Source organism: Leopardus geoffroyi, chromosome A3 (genome assembly GCF_018350155.1).
Source record: "Leopardus geoffroyi isolate Oge1 chromosome A3, O.geoffroyi_Oge1_pat1.0, whole genome shotgun sequence".
Classification (NCBI taxonomy): Eukaryota; Metazoa; Chordata; class Mammalia; order Carnivora; family Felidae; genus Leopardus; species Leopardus geoffroyi.
This window is the reverse complement of record NC_059336.1, coordinates 26683251-26707999: the sequence shown is the minus strand read 5'-3', so window position 1 is coordinate 26707999 and position 24749 is coordinate 26683251. Positions and strand designations below refer to the sequence as shown.

At 48.1% G+C, this 24749-nt stretch overlaps 1 protein-coding gene and 1 long non-coding RNA gene across 2 annotated transcripts in view; one reads left to right on the top strand and one right to left on the bottom strand.

Annotated features, from left to right (window-relative positions):
- The window catches only part of HCK (HCK proto-oncogene, Src family tyrosine kinase), a 40809-nt gene extending 20563 nt beyond the window's left edge, over positions 1-20246 (top strand). Inside the window, exons 6-13 of the mRNA XM_045444929.1 lie at positions 2248-2351; positions 5268-5417; positions 5957-6109; positions 7581-7760; positions 8552-8628; positions 15137-15290; positions 16138-16269; positions 19723-20246. Coding sequence (XP_045300885.1) covers positions 2248-2351; positions 5268-5417; positions 5957-6109; positions 7581-7760; positions 8552-8628; positions 15137-15290; positions 16138-16269; positions 19723-19922 — 1150 coding nt within the window. The 3' untranslated portion in view covers positions 19923-20246. The remainder of the gene's footprint in view (positions 1-2247; positions 2352-5267; positions 5418-5956; positions 6110-7580; positions 7761-8551; positions 8629-15136; positions 15291-16137; positions 16270-19722) is intronic.
- Positions 2359-24703, bottom strand: LOC123580324. Its single transcript, XR_006703249.1, has 3 exons — positions 24568-24703; positions 24210-24335; positions 2359-2838 (listed from the first exon to the last, which is right to left on the bottom strand). It is a non-coding gene; the product is annotated as an uncharacterized LOC123580324 (long non-coding RNA).
- Positions 24704-24749: the final 46 nt, after the last annotated feature.

Here is a 24749-nt window from a genome sequence, read left to right as displayed (position 1 = left end):
CTTGGAGGAGGCATGGCTGGTGGTACTCCTCAAGGTCAACACGCTTGCCAAGTGGGAAAGGCAGGGTGCAGACAGCATGTATGATGGGTTATCATTTGCAAACAAGGGCGATAACCTAAATGGTGGTTCTCAAACTTGAGTGCATCAGCATCACGCGGAGGGCTGGTTAAAATGCTGGTTTCTGATTCAGAACCTGGTATTTCCAGCAAGTTCTCAGGTGAGGCTGCTGCTTGTGTCCAGGTTCTCACCTTGAGAACCACTGACCTAAATAGACACAGCACTCTTGCAGACTGCGCTCACAGGTTCTTGTACCTGCATCAAGAAACTGCTAACAGAGGGTGCCTTTGGGGAGGGCCTTCCCGGCATTGGAAAGCAGAGGGGGAGGGGATCTGACTTCCTCTCCCTCCTTGAAATAAACAATGCTGTAAATGTTTCAAAATGCAAATGGAGGGGAAGGACATAGAAGAGAGTGAAAAGCCTCCCTTGCCCCCTTGTCCCCCCACCAGCCACTTCCCCTCCCCAGAAGCAAGCAGTTTTCTTATGAGTCTTCCCAAATGCTTCCTACCGTGTAAGAAAAATACATACAGCTCCCATTGTTTTTACAATGGAAAAACAAAGTGGAAGGTACCACGCCTGCTGTTCTGCACCTTTTGTTCAGATCCTTTCACAGCTGCAGTGTCCATTGTGTAGACGCCCTACCGCCCCCTGTCAGTGGTCATCAAAACTGCTTCCAGTCTTGTGCTATAATGACTCTCCGTGTGTGTATATGTCATTTCTTCCTCATGCAAGATCCCCTGGGATAACTTCCCCGGCCCGGGGGGGGGGGGGGGTTAGGGGTTGCCAGGGAGACAGCTCTTACCGTGTACCCTGTTCCGTTGCTTGAAAATTTTACCAAGGCGGGACTCACTCCACAAAATGAAAGCAAAGAAGGCGGGTGGGCAGTGTCTCATGGTGATTAAGAGTTAGCCTGCCTGGATTTGAATCCTGCCTCCACCACTTCCCAGCTGGGTGACGCCAGGCAAGTAGCTTGCTCTCTCTGTTCCTCAATTTCCTCATCCATAAAATGGGGATGATAAGGGCCACAGTTCCATGCAGTTGTTGGGTGGATGACAAGAACTTGATGAATGTTAGCTGTCTTTCTCCCCCCCCATTGATGCAGAGGAAACAGAGGCCCAGAGAGGGAAAGCGACTTGCTCAAAGTCACACAGCAGGTTGGTGGCAGGTCTAAGGCCAGCTGACCTTGGGTCTGGGACTCTTTCCTTAAGAGCACACAAACCACTCCTCACCCTGCTGACGGTAGGATTTGACAGCTGCTGCTTGGACTTTCCCACGCAATATCCCAAACATCCCGGGGGAAAAATGAAAAGATCCATGAATATGGGTCCAAGTATAAAATTATTTGAAATCTCACATTTTAGCTTGAAAATTCATGCTGAATTTATTTTTTAATGTTTATTTATTTTTGAGAGAGAGAGAGCACACATGAGCTGGGGAGGGACAGAGAGAGAGGGAGAGAAAGAATACCAAGCAGGTTCCACGCCATCAGCACAGAGCCTGATGTGGGGCTCAAACTCACGAACTGCACGACCATGCCCTGAGCTTAAATCAAGCGTTGGCTGTTTAACCAACTGAGCCACCCAGGCGCCCCTCTTGCTGACTTTGTATTCAACTTTACACACAGAAGAAGATACACTGTGAAGTTTACGAATCTCAGGCCTCCACTCACATGGACCTCTGAGACCCTGAGAGGATGGTCATGTGGCCTTGTGAAATTTGCAAAAGCCAGATTTTGACCACAGTTTGTTAAGACTGCTGTTACCTTACCATTCCCGTCTTTCTATCCATCACCATATCCCTAACACTGGGTGGCATTGGAATGACCCATGGGCATTTTGCGTTTGTAATGCTGTATTCTTTTTCTTTAAAAACAGTTTTCCTTTTCTTTTTTTGTTTTTTTTTAATAGTCTTTTGGGGAGGGGGGCTCTTTCTTTTGGTATCATTTTTCTTAAAGAAATCTCCCCAAATTGCATAAGTTTCTATCTCAGCAAACTGGATTCACTCCTAGTAAAAATGTCTCTGTTTTGATTTCAAATCACCATTTGGGAATGGTGATTTTTCCCAAAAGAATCTTGTAGGAAAATGAACACTGCAGGAAGCCAGGCACTCCGTCTCCTGGCGCCCCGTGGAGGTGGGACAGGACTGGCCTACTCCGAGGTTCACACAAGGCTCCCAACCCCTTTCCACCAGGTGGTTCTTCAAGGGCATCAGCCGGAAGGATGCGGAGCGCCAACTTCTGGCCCCGGGCAACATGCTGGGTTCCTTCATGATCCGGGACAGCGAGACCACCAAAGGTAACACAGCCCTCCCCACCCTGCCCGCCCTGCAGGGGTACCCCAGGCATGACTGGCCTCCACTCTCCCTCTGCAAATGCAATTCTGCTGAGTAACTCACCCAGCCCACCAGACTGCCAAATTTTCTCCTGCCCTTTGCTCGAGCCTGGTTTGGGTCTTCTTAGCTTCTGTAGTTCCTGGTTGGGTCCCTAGAAGTAAGCCCCAGTGCTTGTGGACCCTTAATAAAAATATTCTAGTGAAGCTTGATCTTTACAAGCTTGTATTACTTAAAATACCCATCGCAGTGTATCTTGTCCACAAAGCTGATTGCCCCTCCTTCCATAAGGAAGGGGTAGACCAGCCTGCAGGAAGAGCCCCAGGCCAGGCTCCTCTGAGACTGCTTTAACTGTTTCTTTTGATGCTTTTTGGAAGTTTTGATGTTGGCGACCTGCTTCCTGAAGTTCCTGCGTGGTGAGGTTGGTTTTCTGCAGGGCCGTTGCACGGGAAGCTAGAACAGTACCCAAAAACATCACATCACTCAAACTGGCATCAGTTGAGGCTAACTTTCCCAAAGGAAGGAATAGAAATAAGGAGTCTCGTGAGGTCAGATTTCATACATGGAAGCGTATTTACTAATATGTTTAGACTCGAAGCTGCTTGGTTCAGATTAGTCAAGTAAATTGTACAAAGTGTGACCCCACAGTACCCTAAGCAGTTTTGGGGACATCCAACAAAGGCGTCTGTGTGGTCCTCTACTCTAGAGCTGGATGTCTGAATTGGCCAAGCCTGAACATGGCAGGATAACGCCACTCACAATCAGTGTTTCAGACCAGTGAATATTTAGGCTTAATTTTCTCCTACCCAACAAGCCCCCTTCAAGCCCAGGGACAAGAGAAATAGGACAAAAAGGCAAAGCTGTATACAACCCCCAGCTTCTCCTCTCCAACTGCTCCCAGGGCAGCTGGGGGATTGGTTGAGCTGGTCCATTCTGCAGATAGAGGCTGAGAAGCCAAAGAAACAACCCAGACCTGCAGGCCAGAAGGGTGAACCTGGTTCCCTCTCACAGCTCTCCAGAGGTAGGGCCGTAGGGACCAATTTAGCCAATTTAATAAAAGTGGCAGCATGAGTGCCCTGAATCCCGTCCTGCTGTTTCTTGGATTCTGCCTCACCCCATCTAGCATCAGCCAAGCCAGCCTCACCTTGGCTGGGCAGAGTGGCAATGAGTGGGGTGGGGAGCCAGCGGCCTGGGTTTGAATCCTGGCTCTGCGGCTTACCAGCTGCATGGCTGCAAGTGAGTTAGTGCACCTGCCTGGACCTCAGTCTCCTTGCCTGTAAAATGATGGTGCTATAAAACCTGTACCATGTGGGGTTATTCATTCATTATAATAAGTTATGTAATTCATTATATTCATATAATTACAATTCATTGTAGAGGCTATTATTCATATTTATTCATAGTTTATTTGGACAAAGTTCTTAGGACAGTGGCTGGCATATATGGTCACTTGTTATTCATGCAACAATTTAAACCCCTGCAAGATCCTGAGACACAGTGGAGCAATGGACTCCATTGTGGTGGAGCAAACTGAGAGACAGAGAGGCTAATAGCGTGCCCAAGGACACACAGCTTGCAAATGGCAGAAGTATGGTCATGGACTGAAAGACTTGGGTGTTTCTGGTCTACGCGATGTCATGCACATTAGGTTCTATTCTTGCGGTCACAAATTACCACAAACTCTGTGGCTCAAAACAAGATAAACTTATTATCTTACAGTTCTAGAGCTCAGAAGTCTGAAATCAGTCTCGCTGGCCTCAAGTCCCGGTGTCCGCAGGGCTGGTTCCTTCTAGAGACCTCAGGAAATAATCTGATTCCTTGCCGTTGTCAGCTTCTAGAGGCCACTGGCATTCCTTGGCTCATGGCCCCTTTCTCACTTCTCTCCAACTTTGTGTTTCCATCTTCGCATGTCATACCATTGACTTCAACCTTCCCACCTCCTCTTATAAGGACCCTCGTGCTTCCATCGGGCCCACCTGGACAATCCAAAATAATGTCCCATCTCCAGATCCTAATGGAACCACATCCTCCAAGCCCCTTTACTACGTAAGCTAAGAAAGTCATAGGTTCCAGCCATTAGGACAGGGACATCTTGGGGGGCTGCTGCTCAGCCTACCACAATATTTCATGTTTACATTTCAATAATCAGACTGCATTTTGTTGTTGCTAATTTTTTGTTTGTTTCTGAGTAACGTATTTACCAATCCGATGTGGTGTCTTGGCTTTTGTGATAGATGATAGATAGATATAGATGATAGATAGATAGATGAGAGCCAACATTTACTGAGTGTTCACATCTTGAGTGCTACATTGCATTACTTCTTTTATTTATTTATTTATTTATTTATTTATTTATTTATTTATGAGAGAGAGAGAGAGAGAGAGAGAGAGAACAAGCCGGGGAGGGGCAGAGAGAGAGGGAGACACAGACTCCAAAGCAGGCTCCAGGCTCTGAGCTGTCAGCACAACGCCCGACACGGGGCCTGAACCCACGAACCGTGAGATCATGACCTGAGCTGAAGTCGGACGCTTAACCGACTGAGCCACCCAGGCGCCCCAGCATTACATCTTTTAATCCTCAGGCAATGTGATAAAGTAGGGGGAGTGATGGTGACCAATCCCATCTCACAGATGAGGAAGCCGAGGCACACGGCGGTGACATAGCTCTTGTTCAGAGTCTGTCCGCTGGACATGGAGGAGGCTGGACAAGAACCCAGACGGCCTGACTCCACAGCCCACTCTTAACTCGACTCCACTGCCCAGGTGCCCACACAGTGTCAGCAGTGGCCTTACAGGGGTGTCGGGAGGGGGTGTCAGAGTGCTAACACGAGGTGGCAAGGCTGAGACCCCACTCCTGAAGGATTTCTCTCTGGCCAATGCAGGAAGCTACTCTTTGTCAGTGCGAGACTACGACCCCCAGCACGGGGACACGGTGAAACATTACAAGATCCGGACCCTGGACAGCGGGGGCTTCTACATCTCCCCACGGAGCACCTTCAACACCCTGCAGGAGCTGGTGGCTCACTACAAGCGTGAGTCCTGCCCAGGGCTGCGTCCCAACCAGCGTGGACTCATCCCTCAAGAATCCTAGTGAAGGGTGCCCTGTAGCCTCTAAGGCCTGCCGAGCTCTTCCTGACCCTCCCCAGACAAATAGTTGCTGTGAGGGTTTTTTTTAATGTTTAGTTTTGAGAGAGAGAGAGACAGAGACAGAGAGAGAGAGAGACAGAACGTGAGTGGGGAAGGGGCAGAGAGAGAGAGGAAGACACCGAATCCGAAGCAGGCTCCAGGCTCCGAGCTGTCCGCACAGAGCCCGACCCGCGGCTCCAACTTATAAACCACGAGATGATGACCTGAGCCGAAGTCGGACGCCTAACCGACAGAGCCACCCAGGCGCCCTGACAAATAGTTGCTTTGATTCTCCTGAAGTCAAGGCTTGTTGAGCAGGAGGGTCAAGGTGGCATCTTGGGAATGTCCCCGATGGTAGCAGCCACAGGCAGAGGACAAGGCAGGGAGGCCTCCAAGGGGAAGCCTCTAGCTGCCTGCCCTCCACTAACCAAGGGCTCTGTTCCAGAGGGGAGTGATGGACTCTGCCAGAAGCTGATAGTGCCCTGCGTGTCCTCCAAGCCCCAGAAGCCATGGGAGAAAGATGCCTGGGAGATCCCACGGGAATTACTCAAGCTAGAGAAGAAACTTGGAGCCGGGCAGTTTGGGGAAGTCTGGATGGGTAAGGATCCAGGGCCAGAGGGTGGAGGGAGGGCAGAAAGACAAGGAGGTCTTTGCTTCCAGGAACGGACTGAGGCAAAGTGGGGATGCCACCGGGTGTAAGGGGAGATTTGAATAATAACCATAAAGGAGTAATTCCTTTGATAGCAACCACATTGTCCTGCTATGCAAACACTGATTTGCCTTGGAGGCCAGGCTTGTTGGGGTCCAGGTCTTCCTTCTGGGAAGGAGGAGTCCTGGATGAGGAATCTGCTTCCTTGTGTGGAGCTGGAACAGTCCACCAGCCTGGGGTGGAGATAACCAGAGGCCTCCTAGGATGATGAAAAAGTGGGGAAATGTAGTCTGGCGATTTTCAGGTAAGTTCAATGTTGCCAACTGATGAACAAGCTGCCCTGAGCGCTCGTCATGTGCCCAGCGCCATGCGAAGGCATCGTGGGGCACCCAAAAGGCAGGCTGTCCTGCCCCTAATAACTTGAGAACAGCAGTGCCTTCTCTGCAGGATGTGGGGTAGATGCCTGGCCAGTGCCCGGTGCACTCCACCATGTTCCAAATGGGAGCGAAGGTGACTTACAGAGATGCAAACAATTCAGCCAGAAAAAATAAGTTTAAATTTCATGTATTTCAAATACATTTACTAAGACCCTGTTGTGTGCCAGGTATTGAATAAGAGAATGTGGCAGAGAAAGTATAGAGAAGAATGTAAAATGGATCTGGGTGATAAGGTTAGAAAACCAAAAATATTATGTAAGGCCTTAGACTCTCACCACAGGAAGACCTCAGATCTGGATTCGAGCTTCCTGGCAGCCAAGGCAAAAATGGAAACACAAGTAATTATGAGATTTACAAGGTCAACAAGATGAAGCAGGGGTGTGGTGGGTTGGGTCCCTGTGGTGGGAGGGGGAGTTGGGTGCTTGAGAGACTGATTGATAGGCAGGCTGATTGGTGCACAAAAAGGAAGGGGGAGTTTGGTGGATGAGGAGGTGGGCAAAGCGGGCAAGGCCAAATCATGCAGGGCCTTGTGGACCGTGATATGGCTGGTGTTTATTTTGAGAGCAGTGTTCAGATTAAAATATTTTAAGCAAAGATAGTGTGTATGTATGATTATGTGTCAAAGCAAAAGTGATATGTGTGTGTGTGCACATGCATGTGCAAGTAATAACTGAGCGTTGTTTTGAGGCGACTCTTGAATCCTGACAACAGCCCTTCAAAGGCAGTACTGATCCTTTCCACTTGGCAGATGAGGAAACCACAGCTCAGAGAGGTCAAGTGACTTACCCAAGGGCACACGGCCAGGAAGTGGTGAACTAGCCTTCAAGTTGCATCTTTCTGAGGCCAAAGCCTTTCCCTTTCTGAGGACTGAGATAAGCAGGGAAGGCTTTCTGGAGGAGGCAGGCCTGCAGCAGGGCCTCCCAGAGCTGTGGGGAAAGAGCAGTGGGTTCTGACCACCTTTCCTGTTCCCTCTCCTGCTCCAGCCACCTACAACAAGCACACCAAGGTGGCCGTGAAGATGATGAAGCCAGGGAGCATGTCCGTGGATGCCTTCCTGGCAGAGGCCAACCTGATGAAGACTCTGCGGCATGATAAGCTGGTGAAACTGTATGCAGTGGTCACCAAGGAGCCCATCTACATCATCACAGAGTTCATGGCCAAAGGTGCTGCCCTCTGGGGGCTGGGGATGCAGGCCGTGGCTCATACTAGTCGATTACGGACTCAGAGGTGACTCTGACATGGCTCTTGCCCTCAAGATGCCCCTGGTCTGGCCAGAAGCTCTTCTTGAACTTGAGTACTTGGGCCTCCATTGGCAGTGAGTGGCCCAGCCCTCCTGGTTCATGGGGTAAAATCATGGTAAGGGGATGCCAGAAGACGGGGAGCTCACGGAGCTACAGGAGAGGGCAGTATGGCCAGAGCCCCGCTGGGTAATGCTAGAAGAGGCTTAAGCCTTCGAGGCTGGGGGCGGCTCCCTGCCTCACCAGCCATCCCTCCTGTGTGGACCATGCTCTGGAAAAGAGTTGGCCAAGCACTCGTTCCGAGCTGCCTGCACCCGGCCGACGCGTGATTTCTCAGGGAGTTTTTTTAGGCCACCACTCCACAACCATTTTCAATCCCTGCCCATTTTTCGATAAACAGCAGCACGTCATGCAACCTCATTTAGTGCAATCTGGAAACCTGAAAACGCTTTTCATTTTCTAAATACACAGTTATGCCGGCGCCCTAAAGCCATGGCCCCGGTCCACCAGGCTCAGAAAGCTCTCTCTCCGTCAAAAGAAATAGTGATTGCCCCCCGGTCTAGGAATCACAAAGTCATCTTTAAAAACACTCAAACTGTATGTCTCAAACACAAGGAGTGGCAAGTAAATGTTTTTTATTGAAGTCTATCACAACGAACAACTTTAACCATTCACCAAAACAGTGACCGCAGTCCTGTGGCTTCCCCTCCCAACAGGAAGCCTGCTGGACTTCCTGAAAAGCGTAGAGGGCAGCAAGCAGCCATTGCCAAAGCTCATCGACTTCTCAGCGCAGGTGAGAGTCCGATGGGGAAGTGGGGGGAGGGGACAGGAATTCAATGATTTATGTAACACGTTCTTATTGGACACGTGCTGTAATAATAGCACGCAATCATAGCTAACATGTACTGAGCGCTCTGAACAACAGTCCAGCTGACCCTCCCAACAACGCGAGTGAACTGTGGCAGGTCCGCTTATAAGTGGGTTCTTTTTGGGCGCCTGGGTGGCGCAGTCGGTCAAGCGTCCGACTTCAGCCAGGTCACGATCTCGCGCTCCGTGAGTTCGAGCCCCGCGTCGGGCTCTGGGCTGATGGCTCAGAGCCTGGAGCCTGTTTCCGATTCTGTGTCTCCCTCTCTCTCTGCCCCTCCCCCGTTCATGCTCTGTCTCTCTCTGTCCCAAAAATAAATAAACATTGAAAAAAAAATTAAAAAAAAAATAAGTGGGTTCTTTTTTTTTTTTTTAACTTTTTCTTTACATTTATTTATTTTTGATAGAGAGAGACAGAGCACGAGTGGGGGAGGGGTAGAGAGAGAAGGAGACACAGAATCCGAAAGCAGCCTCCAGGCTCCGAGCTGTCAGCCCAGAGCCTGACACGGGGCTTGAGCTCACCAACCCCGAGATCATGACCTGAGCCGAAACTAAGAGCCGGATGCTTAACGACTGAGCCACCCAGGCGCCCCGCGGATTCTTTTCTATAGAGTACAGTACCGTAAATGTATGTTCTCTTTCTTACGATTTCCTTAATACCATTTCTCTTCTCAGGCTTGTTTTATTGTAAGAACACAGGATATGATACACATAACATACAAAACACGTATTAACCAATTGTTTATGTTATCGGTAAGGCTTCCTGTCAATAGTAGGCTATTAGTAGTTAGGTTTTGGGGGGAGTCAGAAGTTATATGTGGATTTCTGACTGTGTGGGGGTTGGTGCCCCTGACCCTGTGTTGTTCAAGGGTCAACTGTATACTTTAAAAAAAAGGGTTTTTTTACATTTATTTATTTTTGAGAAACAGAGTGAGACAAAGTGTGAGCGGGGGAGGGGCAGAGAGAGAAGGAGACGCAGAATCTGAAGCAGGCTCCAGGCTCTGAGCAAGCGGTCAGCACAGAGCCTGATGGGGGCTGGAAACCACAAACTGTGAGATCGTGACCTAAGCCGAAGTCAGACGCTCAACCGACTGAGCCACCCAGGCGCCCCAACTGTATACTTTTTATGTGTCTTGTAGGTACTGGTTCATCCAGTCCTCACATGAACCTTAGAGAGTGGGATTTCTATGATCTGTTCTTATGGAACAGACTACTCCAAAGCTTAGTAGCTTGGATTAACAGCAATGTATTATTTCTTGTGATTCTGTGGGTTGACTGGGGTTGGCTGGGTGGTTCTTCTGTTCCACATGGTGAAACTGAGGTCACTCATGTGGATGCATTCTGCTGAGAACTTGCCTGGGGCTAGAATGGCCAACATGGTGGCTCATCCTCCGGGGTCTCTCTCCTGTGGACCTTCGTCACTTGATAGTCCAGTCAGAGCTTCTTTACAGCATGGTGGCTCGGTTCCAAGAGGGAGTATTCCTTCCAACAGGTCTAGCTCTGTGTGCAAGGCCTTATGAATCCTCTCCTCCTATCATGCTTGCTACTGTTCCATTGGCCAAAGTATGGCCCACAGCCCAGTCCAGAGTCAGTGTGGGAGGGGACTGCACAAGGGCATGAGTCCCAAGAGACACAGTCCACTGGGGGCCACCAGTGTAGCAGTCTGGCCACAGATAGGTAATTGTTATCCCATTTTACAGAATAGGAAATTAAGGCATAGAGAGGAAACTGAGGCCCAGTGAGGTTAAGTAGTTTGCCTAAATCACTGTGTTGATTTGGGGGGATATGGCAGTGAATGAAATGGAGAGTATTTCTCTCCTCCCGGAGTTTAGAGACATTAAACAACTGGATCTCTGAAAGAGCCATTACCCAAGTGATCCTGGCTCAGCGTCAAAAGAAAGCAGTATCCAGCAAAACAAATAATGTACACAAACCACAGAAGCACTCTTAAAATCCCAATTTCTTTCTCATCTTCCCTTTACTCTTTGCAGCTCTTCTTACCCGTGGCCTGAGTGCTTTTCACTTCTGTCCTCTGTCATCCTCTCCTCTCTGTGGGAAACCGGGAGGAAAGGGATGCTGTGGGAGTACATGGCTAGAGCATTTATCATGGTCCAGGAGCAACCCAAGAGGTCTTCCCAGAGGAAGAGGCTTCTAGGCTGAATCCTTAAGGGTGAGTGGAAATTAGGCAGCTGAAATGGAGAGAGAAGGGTATTCTAGATAGAAGAAACAGCCTGTGCCAAAGCCCATGGGGGAAAAACAAAAGAGCTGGGCCTGGTCAGTTGGTACCTGGGACTGGCAAAGATAAAGGGGGTGTGGTTTGCAGCCTGGAGGGTGTTAAGTGAGACGTGCCTAGGGCCTAGGGCTGTGTCTTCTGGAGATCTTTAAGGCAGAACTCATTTGAGTATGAAAATCCCAATGGTGGGGGGAGGGGATGTCCAGAGGTATATAAAAAAAGAGGCCTTAAATTTTTTTCTAATGTTTATTTTTGAGAGAGAGAGTCAGGGGCGCCTGGGTGGCGCAGTCGGTTAAGCGTCCGACTTCAGCCAGGTCACGATCTCGCGGTCCGTGAGTTCGAGCCCCGCGTCGGGCTCTGGGCTGATGGCTCAGAGCCTGGAGCCTGTTTCCGATTCTGTGTCTCCCTCTCTCTCTGCCCCTCCCCCGTTCATGCTCTGTCTCTCTCTGTCCCAAAAATAAACAAACGTTGAAAAAAAAAATTAAAAAAAAAAAATTAAAAGAGAGAGAGAGAGTCAGACAGACAGAGCATGAGTTGGGGAGGGGCAGAGAGAGAGGGAGACACAGAATCTGAGGCAGGATTCAGGCTCTGAGCTGTCAGCACAGAGCTCGATGCAGGGCTTAAACTCACGAACATCGAGACTGTGACCTGAGCTGAAGTCAGACACTTAACCGACTGAGCTACCCAGGCACCCCCAAAAAAGGCTTTAAGTTTTGGAGCCTGGAATGCCAGAGGCACATGGAAATCAAGGCCTGATATTTATTTTCACTGTAATGGTCCCTGTCCCTAGGCAAACAATAGTCTGGCCTGTAACTAAATTATAACCATCAGACTGGCAAGTAATCTTGCTGGGGGAGAGTCAGGCTGGGCAGAAGCCACTCTCCCTGTTTTGCAGATGGGAAAACAGAAACCAAGGGAGCAAAAGAGGTTCCTGGCCTTTGTATGTCCAGGGCAGAGGGTCTGGGGATAGGAAGGAGGCAACCTGGGGACCTGGTCTTCACCTCCAGTCCTAGAGAGGCAGATTGTGCAGTAGAAGATGCCCTAGCCCTGTCACCAACTGGCCGTCTGGGCCTCAGATCTACCGTGAACCTGAGTGTCTTCATTTGTCAAATGAGGGAATTAGACCACATCTGTACTTTTCAAGTTCAAAAGCCCTTTTTTAAGCCATAATTCTGTTGATCAAATGAAATCTTATATAGCAGCTGAATATTTTGTTTAATTTTTTAAAAACGTTTTTATTTATTTTTGAGAGAGAGAGAGAGAAAGAGACAGAGCATGAATGGGGGTGGGGCAGAGAAAGAGGGAGACACAGAATCTGAAGCAGGCTCCAGGCTCTGAGCTGTCAGCACAGAGCCTGATGTGAGGCTCAAACTCACGACCTGAGGCAAAGTCAGATGCTCGACCGACTGAGCCACCCAGGTGTCCCAGGAGCCAAATATTTTAAAACAGAGCGGCTCTGATTGAAGAGGGTGCCCTTTGCTTTGTCCCATCACCCACAAGACGACCTTGAGGTATCAGTAGGATTCGGTTTGAAGAGCCCGGAGCTGGAACAGCCCTACAGACCCTTCCAGCCCTAATTCTGTGGGTTCCCCAATAACTCTCAGAAGTAAACCCAAGTTTTAATGCTCAACATCAACGCAGCCTGCTTGGTGCTTATGAAATCTCACCCCCTCAGCAACTCCTAGTTCTTAGACCACCCCTGAGCCCAGGGAACCTCTTCATTACTCATTCAGGTGACAAACCCTTGAGAAGCAACGCTGTGTAGGTACATGGGCGGAGGAGTCACACAGAGTTTTGGTATTGATCCTAGTTCTGCCTGTGTAGCTTTGAGCAAGCTGCTTAACGTCTCTGAATGCCACTTTCCTCAACAGGGAGCATGAATAGCCACTGTGAAAGTGGATACTTACGTGCCAGACACTGTTGTAAACCCTTGATGCAGGCATGGAGGATTAATCCTCACATGACCCCTCAGAAGCAGGTTCTATTGTTGCCCTCCTTTTACAGAGAAGAAAAGGAAGGCACAGAGGAGTGAAGTAGCTTGCTTGAGATCACAGAGCTGTGGGGCTCAGGCTGAGCTGGTCCAACTCCGGAGTCACTGAGGCATTAACCTCTACTATCTCCCAAATTGGGTGAATCCCACCTGCCCCACTGAGCATATGTGAAAATCAATAACGTGAATGTCTGCCTGTGGGCACTAAAAAATGGTAACTGGTAGCATGAGTGCCTGTTCTTTCAAATCTAAGGCCACAAATCCAGGTAGAGTAATGGATTAGTGCACAGATGCTGAGCTGGGCTTTTGGGGTTCCAATCCTGGTCTCCACTTGGACCAGTTACTTATTTCTCTAGGATTAACCTTTCTTGCCTGGGAAATATGGCTGATAGCAATCGTGCCTCCCCCCAAAGCACAGAGTAAATGCGATTTCAGCTCAAGTATCATCTTCCGATAAATGAATAAACGACAATGTTTTCCATTAACATAATAACCCTTGTTAACTCTTCTGTCGTCTAAGGACTCCTGATAAATGTCCCGCCCCGCCCCGGCAAGACCTTGTCTCATCTCACCCCTAGCCTGCGATTCCCAACAAAAGCACAGTCACAAGTTTTTGCTGGAAAGCTTGAAGCCTCACACCTCAGTTCCAGTAGCCATGGGTGCCCCCTGCTGGCCACTTCCCAAAAGTGTGCCCCCCCACTTGCCTCTGACCTTGAGTAGGCTTGTGTTTTGGTTTGGTCTGTCTTGCCATGCTCCCCTATCCCACCCCCAAAATCTCACCAGATTGCACCCAGCTGCAATCCTCCAAAACAATCTTACAGTTCTGCAGTAATTAGAGGCAACGTGGGGCACAGGTATTGGAAATCCACAGGCTGGTTTGAATCCGGCATTCAAAAGTTTCCTGGTTGTATGATCTGGAAAGTGTCCCCCCTCTATAAAACATATAAACGTATTAGAATGAGACCTGGCCCAAGGAGCTCAAAGCCCAATTTGTAAACTGTAAGTACTGTTTCCTGGGTGTCTGGGAGCTCATTCTAAACCTCTTTATGAGAGTTAAACGCACAAACCCTTGTAAGTGAAAAATGTCTCTGAGGAAAAAAATCCCACATCTTTCTGTCAGAGGCTTCCAGGGACCCATTCTTTGTGAATAAGAATCCTCCATACAGGGGCACCTGGCTGGCTCAGTTGGAAACGCATGCAACTCTCGATCTCGGTGTCATGAGTTCAAGCCCCATGTAGAGATTACTTAAAAAAGATTTTTTTAACTTAAAAAAAAAAAAAAAAGAATCTTCCATATAGTCTGTTATTCATTCAGCAGCCATAATGGCATTAAAATGTGTATCAGGCCATGTCACACTCCTGTTCCAGTCTTTCTACCATCCTCCCATTGCACTCAGAAGACAGACCAACCCCTCTTCAAACCTAGAAGGTTCTTCACAATCAGCTGCCTCCCTCTCAACTTCAACTCCAGGTGGCAACTTCTGCTCAGCCCCCTGTTCCATGAACACCCAAACTCATTCCTACGTCTGGGCCTTTGCATGTGATGTTCTTGCTGCCAGGAATACTCTTATTTCACACACTTAGTACCACCACTTGGATCTTTGCCAAAACTTCACCTCCTCAAAGCAGCCTTCCTTGGCCACCCAATCCAAAACAGCCCTCTACGCTTCATGTCCCGCTACTCTGCTTTATCCTTTGTGGCACTTACCGCCACCTGCAGGGGCGTTGCCTGCCTCAGCACCCGCTCAAGTAATAGGTCTGGCACCCGGGAGACACTCAGTAGATTTTTGTTGAATGAATAAATGAATTTTCCCCACCCAAGCTTGAGAATGAAGAAGGTACAAGAGATATACAGCAGAGTATGACATTAGCCTAGGTGGACGAACGTACCTCACAGTATCCTGGTGTGTGTGTGGGCGGGGGAGGCTCCTGGGAAAATAATGCCATTGCTTTTTCCTCTAAGTAGTCTCTGGGGGTTTGGGAACCCTAGAGAAAAACCCCCAAAGAGAACCAGGCCCTGAGATTCCCCCCAGCCTGGACATGAAGGTAGAGAAATGCCAACCTGAGCTCAGGACCCTTCCATAAGAAAGGGGGAGCTGCGTGCACACACTTCCCCGTTTTCTCAAACTTGGACGCTCCCCTTGCGTTTTTGGGTGGGACCCACCTTGGGCTGGGCCACTTGTGAGGATGAAGGTGTCTCTGTTTTGGGTGGAGATTGCAGAAGGCATGGCCTTCATCGAGAAGAGGAACTACATTCACCGAGATCTCCGAGCCGCCAACATCCTGGTCTCTGCGTCCCTGGTGTGCAAGATTGCCGACTTTGGCCTGGCGCGTGTCATTGAGGACAATGAATACACGGCCCGGGAAGGTAGGGAGCGCCGCCCAGGGACCATGGGGCCCACTTGGGTGGGCTGTGAGTGCTGAGAGTTGAGACATGTGTCTGTCCTGGCACCAGCTCTTGTCATTAAGCTTGATGGAGTCCTTCTGGATAGAGTCTCCAGGCCTGTAGTCTCACCCAGTGGCTCTGATCAATTTTAGGTTGCGCTAGCCAAGTGCATGTTGGATTTAAGGGGAGGGCAACTTTGTGGGTAATAGATGAAAACTGGGAAAAATCCAAATGTCCATAAGTAGTAGAATGGATATATAAGTTGTGGTACATTCATGTAATATAATGTTATGCAGCAATGGAAAATTCCAAACCAGTGCTACATGCAAAAGTCGTTGCAGGATGGCTCCATTTATATACAATTCAGAAACAGGCAAACTCGCATATGAATAGCAACATTATTCACAACAGCCAGAAAGTGGAAGCAACAACAGAATATTGTTCAGCCACAAAAAAGGAACGAAGTACTGATACATGCTAACCGTGGATACACTTTCAAAACATCATGTTAAGTGAAAGAAGCCAGACACCAGGATGGCATATTGTAGGATTCCATTTATACGAGGCCTTGAGGACCCTACTCTTCAGGGGCTGTGGTTCACTGCAGTATCAGCTGAATCAACGAGGGGGCCCAGAGTGTCAGCTCCCCCGCCACACCCCACACCCCTCTGCCTGTTCCTCTCCACTCTAGGTATCTGTCCTGAGGATAGATACCCCTTGCTTCCGCGGAGGCGGGACTGAAGGGTGTGCCCCTGTCCTGTTCCCTAGCACACACCCAGCCCTGACTGCTCCCAGACTCTCGCTGACTCTGCTCTGTCCAACCCCACAGGGGCCAAGTTCCCCATCAAGTGGACAGCTCCTGAGGCCATCAACTTTGGCTCTTTTACCATCAAATCAGACGTCTGGTCCTTTGGTATTCTGCTGATGGAGATCGTCACCTATGGCCGGATCCCTTACCCAGGTAGGGAAGGGGGCATCAGCTGCGACTGCTTCCATGGCCCAGCCTGGGTCCCTTCACTTGTCAGTGTGTCCATTCAGGCAGAGATCTTGATCCTTGCCCCCATCCTCCCCTCACCTGCCCCATCTCAGTTCAATGTACCACCATCCACCCAATTTCTTAGGCTGAAAATCTGGGGGCTTCCTTGGTCCTTCCTTTTCTCTCACGCCTTGCTACATCCAAGCAGTCACAAGATTCTGGCCATTTGACTCAGGGGCACCTGAGTGGCTCAGTTGGTTAAGCAACCGACTCTTGATTTTGGCTCAGGTTATGATCCACGGTTCTTGAGTTCGAGCCCTGCAGTGCAGAGCCTGCTTGGGATTCTCTCTCTTTGCCCCTCTCCTGCTCATGCTCACTTTCTCTCTCTCTCAAAATAAATACACTTTAAAAAATACACGTCCACTTTTTTTTTTAATGTTTATTTTTGAGCATCATGATCTCACAGTTCATGGGTTCAAGACCGGTGTCAGGCTCTGTGCTGACAGCTCAGAGCCTGGAGCCTGTTTCAGATTCTGTGTATCCCTCCCTCTGTCCCTCCCCCGCTCATGCTCTGTCTCTCTCTCAAAAATAAATATTAAAAAAAATTTTTTTTAATTTTCCCCACCAGACACTGAGCTCTATGAAGCCAGAAAACACGTCTATATTCCTCATTAATATATCGGCACTGCTCACCTCTGTGCTTGGCACATAGTCGATACTTAATAACTATTTGTTGAATGGATGAATGTATCCCCAATGTCTATGGGCAGCACCCTATGCTGAATAGACCACGTAGGTACAGATATACCCAACATGTAGATTGCCCAAGACTCAGTAAATAATGTCATTTTCTGTTCCTTTTTGGTCAGGATGTGTCCTTATGGATCTGTAGCCAGAATACTGGGAAGAAGGGGAAAGGTAGATATAAAGGGTCCCTGACTTTATGTTCTTGCCCCATCCACGATTACACTTTGAGAAATTCACTTTGCTTCTTCTACCCCAGTGTTCTCACTTTTTAAAAATATAGGCAATGACATCAACCTTGCAGAAGTGGTTATGAAGATTAGAAATAGGGGCAGCTGGGTGACTCAGTCAGTTAAGCATCCAACTCTTGATTTTGGTTTAGGTCATGGTCCGCGGTGTGTGAGTTAGAGCCCCGCACTGGGCTCTGTGCTGAGAGTGCAGTCTGCTTGGGATTCTTAAAAAAAAAAATTTAATTTTAAAACTAAAAAAAAATTAAATGTCTTTTAAAAAATATTAAAGGGGGCACCTGGGTGGCTCAGTTGGTTGAGCTTCTGACTTCGGCTCAGGTCATGATCTCATGGTTCGTGAGTTCAAACTCCACATCAGGCTTGTTGCTGTCAGCACAGAGCCCACTTCAGATCCTCTGGCCCTCTCTCTCTCTGCTCCTCCCCCGTTTGCGCTCTCTCGAAAATAAATTAAAAAGACATTTTTGAAAAGATTAGAAATAAAAGATGTAGATACTTGGTTCATCCATCACTATTGATCAAATACCTACTATGTGTTGGGCACTGAGGATACAGTGAGAGACGAGGTCTCTGCTCATAAGGAGCACATCCTAGCCATGGAGCACATCCAGGCTAGCATGTCATCCTAGGCTCTCCATCTCAGCTGGAGATCACTGCTGAGGAGAATATGAAGCAGGATGTGTGTGAGGGAGTGACATGGGGCACCTGTGAGAGAGGGTGACATGGGGCTACCCAGCACCTGTCAGAGCAGGTCATATGTGACTTGAAAGACAGCTCAGTGAGGATCTAGAGAAAAGATTCCAGGGAGAAGGCATTGCTTTGCTAGCTCTTAGGCCCGGAGGTGTGCCTGAAGAAAAGCAAGGAAGCCTGGTAGCTGGAGACAAGGAATGAGAGCAGATGGTGAACAATGAGGTTGGCAGGGACCAGATCAGGTAGGGCCCATGGTCATGGTGAAGGGTGTGGATTGTGGATGTTAGTCTAAGTGTACGGGAGCCATTGGAGAGTCTGGAGCAGGGAAGTAGCATCATCTGATTTCCATCTTTTTTTTTTTTTAATTTTTTTTTTAACGTTTATTTATTTTTGAGACAGAGAGAGACAGAGCATGAACGGGGGAGGGTCAGAGAGAGGGAAACACAGAATCTGAAACAGACTCTAGGCTCTGAGCTGTCAGCACAGAGCCCGACGTGGGGCTCGAACTCACGGACTGCGAGATCATGACCTGAGCCGAAGTCGGCCGCTTTTACCGACTGAGCCACCCAGGCGCCCCTGATTTCCATCTTTAAGTGATGCTTTGGTTCAGCATGGAGAGTGGGTTGGGGGCTGGGGAGAAGGTAGCAGCCACAGCAGTGGGGACAGGGAGAGGTGGTGGAGACAGACGCAAGTTGATGGGTTGATACTACATTTCAAAAGAAGGAAAAATGTGACTTGCTGATGTGGAAGGTGAGACAGAGAGAGAGAGGGAGAAGAACCAAGGTCAACCCTCTTGGTTTTAGTGGAGCAGCTGGGTAGATGTTGGTCGATGGTCTAAGGATAGAACTTCAAGAGTTCTGGTTTAGCCCTGTTAAATTTGACGTGACTTGTAATATCCAAGTAAAGATGTTCAAAGAAGCACTTGGATGTATGAGTTTGGTGCTCCAGACTGGTAATATAAAATCGGGGATCATAGACATGTGGAAGACTGTTCTTAGGGATACCCCACATTGGGGCGCCTGGGTGGCTCAGTCGGTTGAGCGTCCGACTTTGGCTCAGGTCATGATCTCATGGTCTATGAGTTTGAGTCTCGCATCAGGCTCTGTGCTGACAGCTCAGAGCCTAGAGCCTGCTTGGGATTCTGTGTCTCCCTCTCTCTCTGCCCCTCCCCCGCTCATGCTCTGTCTCTGTCAAAAATAAATAAAACATTAAAAAAAAAATTTTAAGGATACCCCACATAAACATCAGTTGAACAAGGAAATGGTCCCACTCACAGAGTGACATAGAGACAGGCTGCCTGTTTTTTTCTTGAGAGTACACCAGTAAAAACCAGGCAATCGGTTATGGGACCTGAATCCATTAGGATGCATTAGGCTGGAAGTAACAAAATAACTAAGAGTGTGGAAACAGTAGGCGAGTTCTTAGTCCCCAGGATGAGGAGCCTGGCAGGATCATGTGTCTGTGTTGAAGGAAAGCGGAGGGGTGTATCTTCCAAGGCCTCTTTTCTCATCAGGGACGAACACCTTTCCTTCAGTCTCCTGGGAAAATGCCCCTCAGCTCCCATTGGCCAAAACTGGGTGCCATGTCCCTGCCCTGCCTGCAGGGGAGGCTGGGGAAGGGGTACCTGGCTTTCCCAGTGGGAGGGGCTCTGCTCCCAGGAGAGGTAAGAAGTGATGGCTCCTGGGGACGCAACAGTCTCTGCCACCCCAGGATTCCCTGTCCCAGTCCCTCCCTTTTTCACTCCATGGCTCCTTCTCAGGGATGTCAAACCCTGAGGTGATCCGGGCACTGGAGCATGGATACCGGATGCCTCGACCCGAGAACTGCCCCGAGGGACTCTACAACATGATGACACGCTGCTGGAAGAACCGCCCTGAGGAGCGGCCCACCTTCGAATATATCCAGAGCGTGCTGGAAGACTTCTACACGGCCACGGAGAGCCAGTACCAACAGCCATGATGGGTGGAGCCTGGGCAGGGCCGAGTACCCAGCTGACGCCCAAGAGGTGGTTCCAGCGCCATCTGCCTGGTGCCTGCTTGTGCTTCCCACTCCCGGACACCCACCCTCGTCCCAGCCACGGCGCCTCATCTGTCAGGTGGGTGGGCTGAACTGGACAATCTCGTTTTGACTCTAGCGATCTCCAGTCTGCTATCCTCAGGAGACCCCAAGTTGATATTTCTTCTAGTGCCTGGGACAGCTGGGTTCCGGTTACAGCTGTGGTTTGGACGGGAAACTTTTAAAAATCATGAAATAAATATTTAAGTAAAAGATACAAATGCTAAAGCCTTTCCTGACAGCTTGTCTTGTTCTGCCAGTTCCTGAATATCTATTTGCCTTTTTGCTAGATGACAAGACAGAAAGGGGCAGGGACCCTTCCAAAGACCAGTAGTCTGAAGAGAAATGGGGTCCGATGCTCCAGCTTTTCTAACTGCCCCCCAAGTAGTCGCTGGCTATGTTAGTTTCCTATGGCTTCTGCAACAAATGACCACAAACTTGGTGGCTTAAAACACAAATTCATTATCTCACAGCTCCAGAGGTCAGAGTCTGAAATGGGTTTGGCAGGGCTACGTGCCTTTTGGAGCCTCTAGGGGAGAATTCATTTCCTAGTCTTTTCTGACTTCTAGAAATTGACACATTCCCTGACTCGTGCTTTTCTTCCACTCGTCACTCCAAACTGCTTGTCCTCACATCTCCTTCCCTGACCGACTCCTGCCTCCCTCTTTCGCATGTAGGGATACCTGTTAGTACATTGGGCCCACCTGGAGAATCCAGACTAACTTTTCCCTTTCAAGATCTTTAATCACATCTGCAAAGCAAAGCCCCTTTTGCCATGTAAGGCAACATCTTCACAGGATCCAGGGATTAAGACAGGGACATCTTGGGCAGGGAGGAGGGGCATTATTCTGCTAATCACATTGGCACTGGGATGCTGGATGGGTTGTGTCTCCAAAGAGCTGAGTTTGCCAAGATGATAGGAATGATTTTTCATGACTGGAGCCCGGACTTTCCTGCCAAGCCACAGTGATACTTGAGCTGGTTAGTCTGGGTCTCCCCTAGGGCTGCAGGGCTGTCCGAAGCCGGGGCATTCCCCATGGCCAAGCAGCCATCGTGGTTGCTGAGAGGTATCTGGTTCCCTGCGTGGGAAGTTCTCAGTAGAGGGGAGGGACATGTGGGAAGGAAGTAGAGAGGACAAGGATCAATGGGCCCTTCCTGCATGTTGTCTCAGTTGAAAGTGCTTGACATTAGCTTTCGTTGGAAGGGGAACAACGGGAAGAGGTGGACAGCGAGATGGGGAGCCAATGACACCTTTCTATATCATTGCATCCCCTGAAAGATTTACTTCACAGCACCTGCCAGGGTCCCCTGGAGCCCTATCCTGAATTGCTTCTGTACCCCCGAGTAGCACAGAGGAACTGGGTATAAGCAGTGGAAAGCACATCTAGCAGTGTTTCAACTTACCTAGTCGGTAACTGAATTTCTCTCCTGCTATCTTTTTTGGGATATGTTTTTGGGTATCTGAAAGCGGAGCTCATCTCCTGCAGTAGGAATTTGCACTCGTGATTTGTGGTGCGTTGGATTGCTGTTCAGTGATCCATAGGAGGGAGCCTATTGCTACATGGACAAGACCAGGGGTCAATTCCTACCCTCCTGCTCTTTCAGTTTAACTGCCCTATACTGTGATTTATCCATCTGGTCACAGGAAAGACAGATTAAAACATGGGGACATATACAACACCGAAGCACAGCCCATGAAAGAAAATATTGATACACTGGACTCCATTAAATTTAAAAACTCTGCTCTGAGAAAGACACTGTTAAGAAAATGAAAAGACAAGCTCCAATCTGGGAGAAAATATTTGCAAAACACATATCTGATAAAAGACCGGTATCCAAAATACACAAAGCATCCTTAAAGGCCAACAATAAGAAAACAAACAACCCAATTAAGAAATGGTCAAAGACCTGAACAGACACCTCACAAAAGAAGATATGCTCAGTCTGTTAAGTGTCCGACTTCAGCTCAAGTCATGATCTCACAGTTTGTGAGTTCGAATCCTGCATCCAGCTCCGTGCTGACAGCTCAGAGCCTGCAGCCTGTTTTGGATTCTGGGTCTCCCTCTCTCTCTCTCTCTGCCCCTCCCTGGCTTGTGCTCTTGCTCTCTCTCAAACATAAAATAAATGAACATTAAAGAAGAAATAACAGATATGCAGGTGGCAAACAAGCCACCTAAGAAGATGTTCACCTGAGAAGACGAGAAGATGTTCAATATCATATGTCATTAGAGAAGTACAAATTGAAACAATGAGATATCACCACACATTACTCAGAATGGCCAAAATCCAACCACTGACAATACCAAAGGCTGGCAAGAACTTGGAGCAGCAAGAACTCTCATTCATTGCTGGTGGGGATGCAAGATGGTGCAGTCACTTTGGAAAACATTTGGTCGCCTCTTACAAAACTACACATGTTCTTACCATACAATCCAGTAATTGCGTCCCTTGACATTTACTCAAGCATGTTGAAAACTTTTGTCCACATAGGAACCTACACGCTAATGTTTGCAGTAGCTTTATTTACAATTGTCAAAATTTGGAAGTGACTAGGATGCCTTTCTACAGGTGAAGAGATGAACAAACTGTGGTATATCCATATATTGGAATATTGTTCGGTGATCCAAAGGAACGAGCCATCAAGACACGGAAGAACCCTACATGCACAGAGCTAAGTGAAAGAAGCCAACCTGAAAAGGCTACACACCGTGAAGTCCAACTGTGCCATTCTGGAAAGTGCAAAACTTCGGAGATAATAAAAAGATCAGTGGTTGCCAGGGGTTTGGCAGAGAAGGAGGGATGAATAAAGAGGAACATAGGGGATTTTTAGGGTAGGGAAACCATTCTGTATGATACTTTTAATGGTGGATACATATCATTATCTGTCAAAACTCAATGCATGCACAGAGTGTATTATAATGCAAATTACAGAATTAAGTTAATGAAAATAAAAATAATAATAGGCTCATCAATTGTAACAGGTAGCATACTAAGGCAACATGTTAATCATAGAGGAAACTGGAGGCCAGGTGAGGGAGTATATGAGAATTTTGTGTTTTCTACTCATTTTTCTGTAAACTTACAACTGCTCTAAAAAATAAAGTCTGGGAGCACCTGGGTGACTCAGTCGGTTAAGAGTCCGACTCTTGATTTCAGCTCAGATCATGATCTCACAGTTCACGGGTTCGAGCCCCATGTCAGGCTCCACAGTGACAGCACAGAGCCTGCTTGGGAATTCTCTCTTTCCCTCTCTCTCTCTCTCTCTGATCCTCTCCCTTTCATGTTTCCTCTCAATAAATAAATAAATAAATAAATAAATAAATAAATAAAAAGTAAATAAACGTTAAAAAATAAAGTCTGCTGGGGTGCCTGGGTGACTCAGTGGGTTAAGTGTCCAACTATTGATTTCGGCTCAGGTCACGATTTTTCATGGTTTGTGAGATCAAACCCCGAACTGGGGGCTCTATGCTGACAGCACAGAGCTTGCTTGGGATTCTCTTTCTCCTTCTTTCTCTGCTTCTCCCCCTCCCTCCCTTTCTCTCTCTCGCTCTCTCTCTCTCAAAATAAATAAACATTCTTTAAAAAGTCTGTTAAGGGGCGCCTGGGTGGCGCAGTCGGTTAAGCGTCCGACTTCAGCCAGGTCACGATCTCGCGGTCCGTGAGTTCGAGCCCCGCGTCAGGCTCTGGGCTGATGGCTCAGAGCCTGGAGCCTGTTTCCGATTCTGTGTCTCCCTCTCTCTCTGCCCCTCCCCCGTTCATGCTCTGTCTCTCTCTGTCCCAAAAATAAATAAACGTTGGGAAAAAAAAAAAAGTCTATTAAATAAAAAAGCGAAAGAAAAAAAAACATGAAATAAATTTTGTGCCACCAATGCTTTGGGAAGACTTCATGCACTCCTCCCCTGCAAGGTGGCAAAGGAAAGCGTAGATAAGATGCCCCATTCTAAGCGTACTTGGGTGGCTCGATCAGTTGAGCATTGGACTCTTGATTTTGGCTCAGGTCCATGATCTCATGGTTCTTTTTTTTAAACAACTTTTTGAAAAAGTCTCTGGTAACACTGGTACTGTATCCACTTTACAGCAATACATGGAATAAATGAACTTTCAGATCTTTCCCAATTTTAACACCATGACTCTTTTGAATCCCCTTTCCAGATATTGGAAATTGAGGCTTAGCAAGATTGAGTAACTTACCTCCAGTCACACTCTTAGCTAACCAGGCCATGGTGAAGTCCATATTCAAAGATGTCTTCCTCCATGAAATACGCTGCTTTTCATCGTTTAATAAGTAGTGTATTGTATTGGGCACCTACCATCTACCTGAAGGATTATAAAATAAATGTAAAAAGACAATTGTTTATTGAATACCTACCATATAACATTATATCATTAGATCCTCATCATAAGCCTATTATTATAATCCCTACCTATTTTGCCAATGAGAATAAGGTAGTACAAGGTTAAATAAAAGAGCAGATCCTACCCTCATAGGAATCACAATCTATTAGAGAGGATATAAAATAGTCAAGCAAATAATCATATACTTAATTACAAATTATTCTCGTAGTTGGACTGCTATTGGAGCTCTGGTACCCATCCCACTCATTAAATCAGGGCCTCAGGTAACCCTGGCAACGGGTCTTCCTGCCAATAGTAAAGATGGCGTCCAGAGAACAAGCGCGTTTACGCACACCCCCATTACCCACAATACAGTGGGGAAGAAGAGGAGGAGCA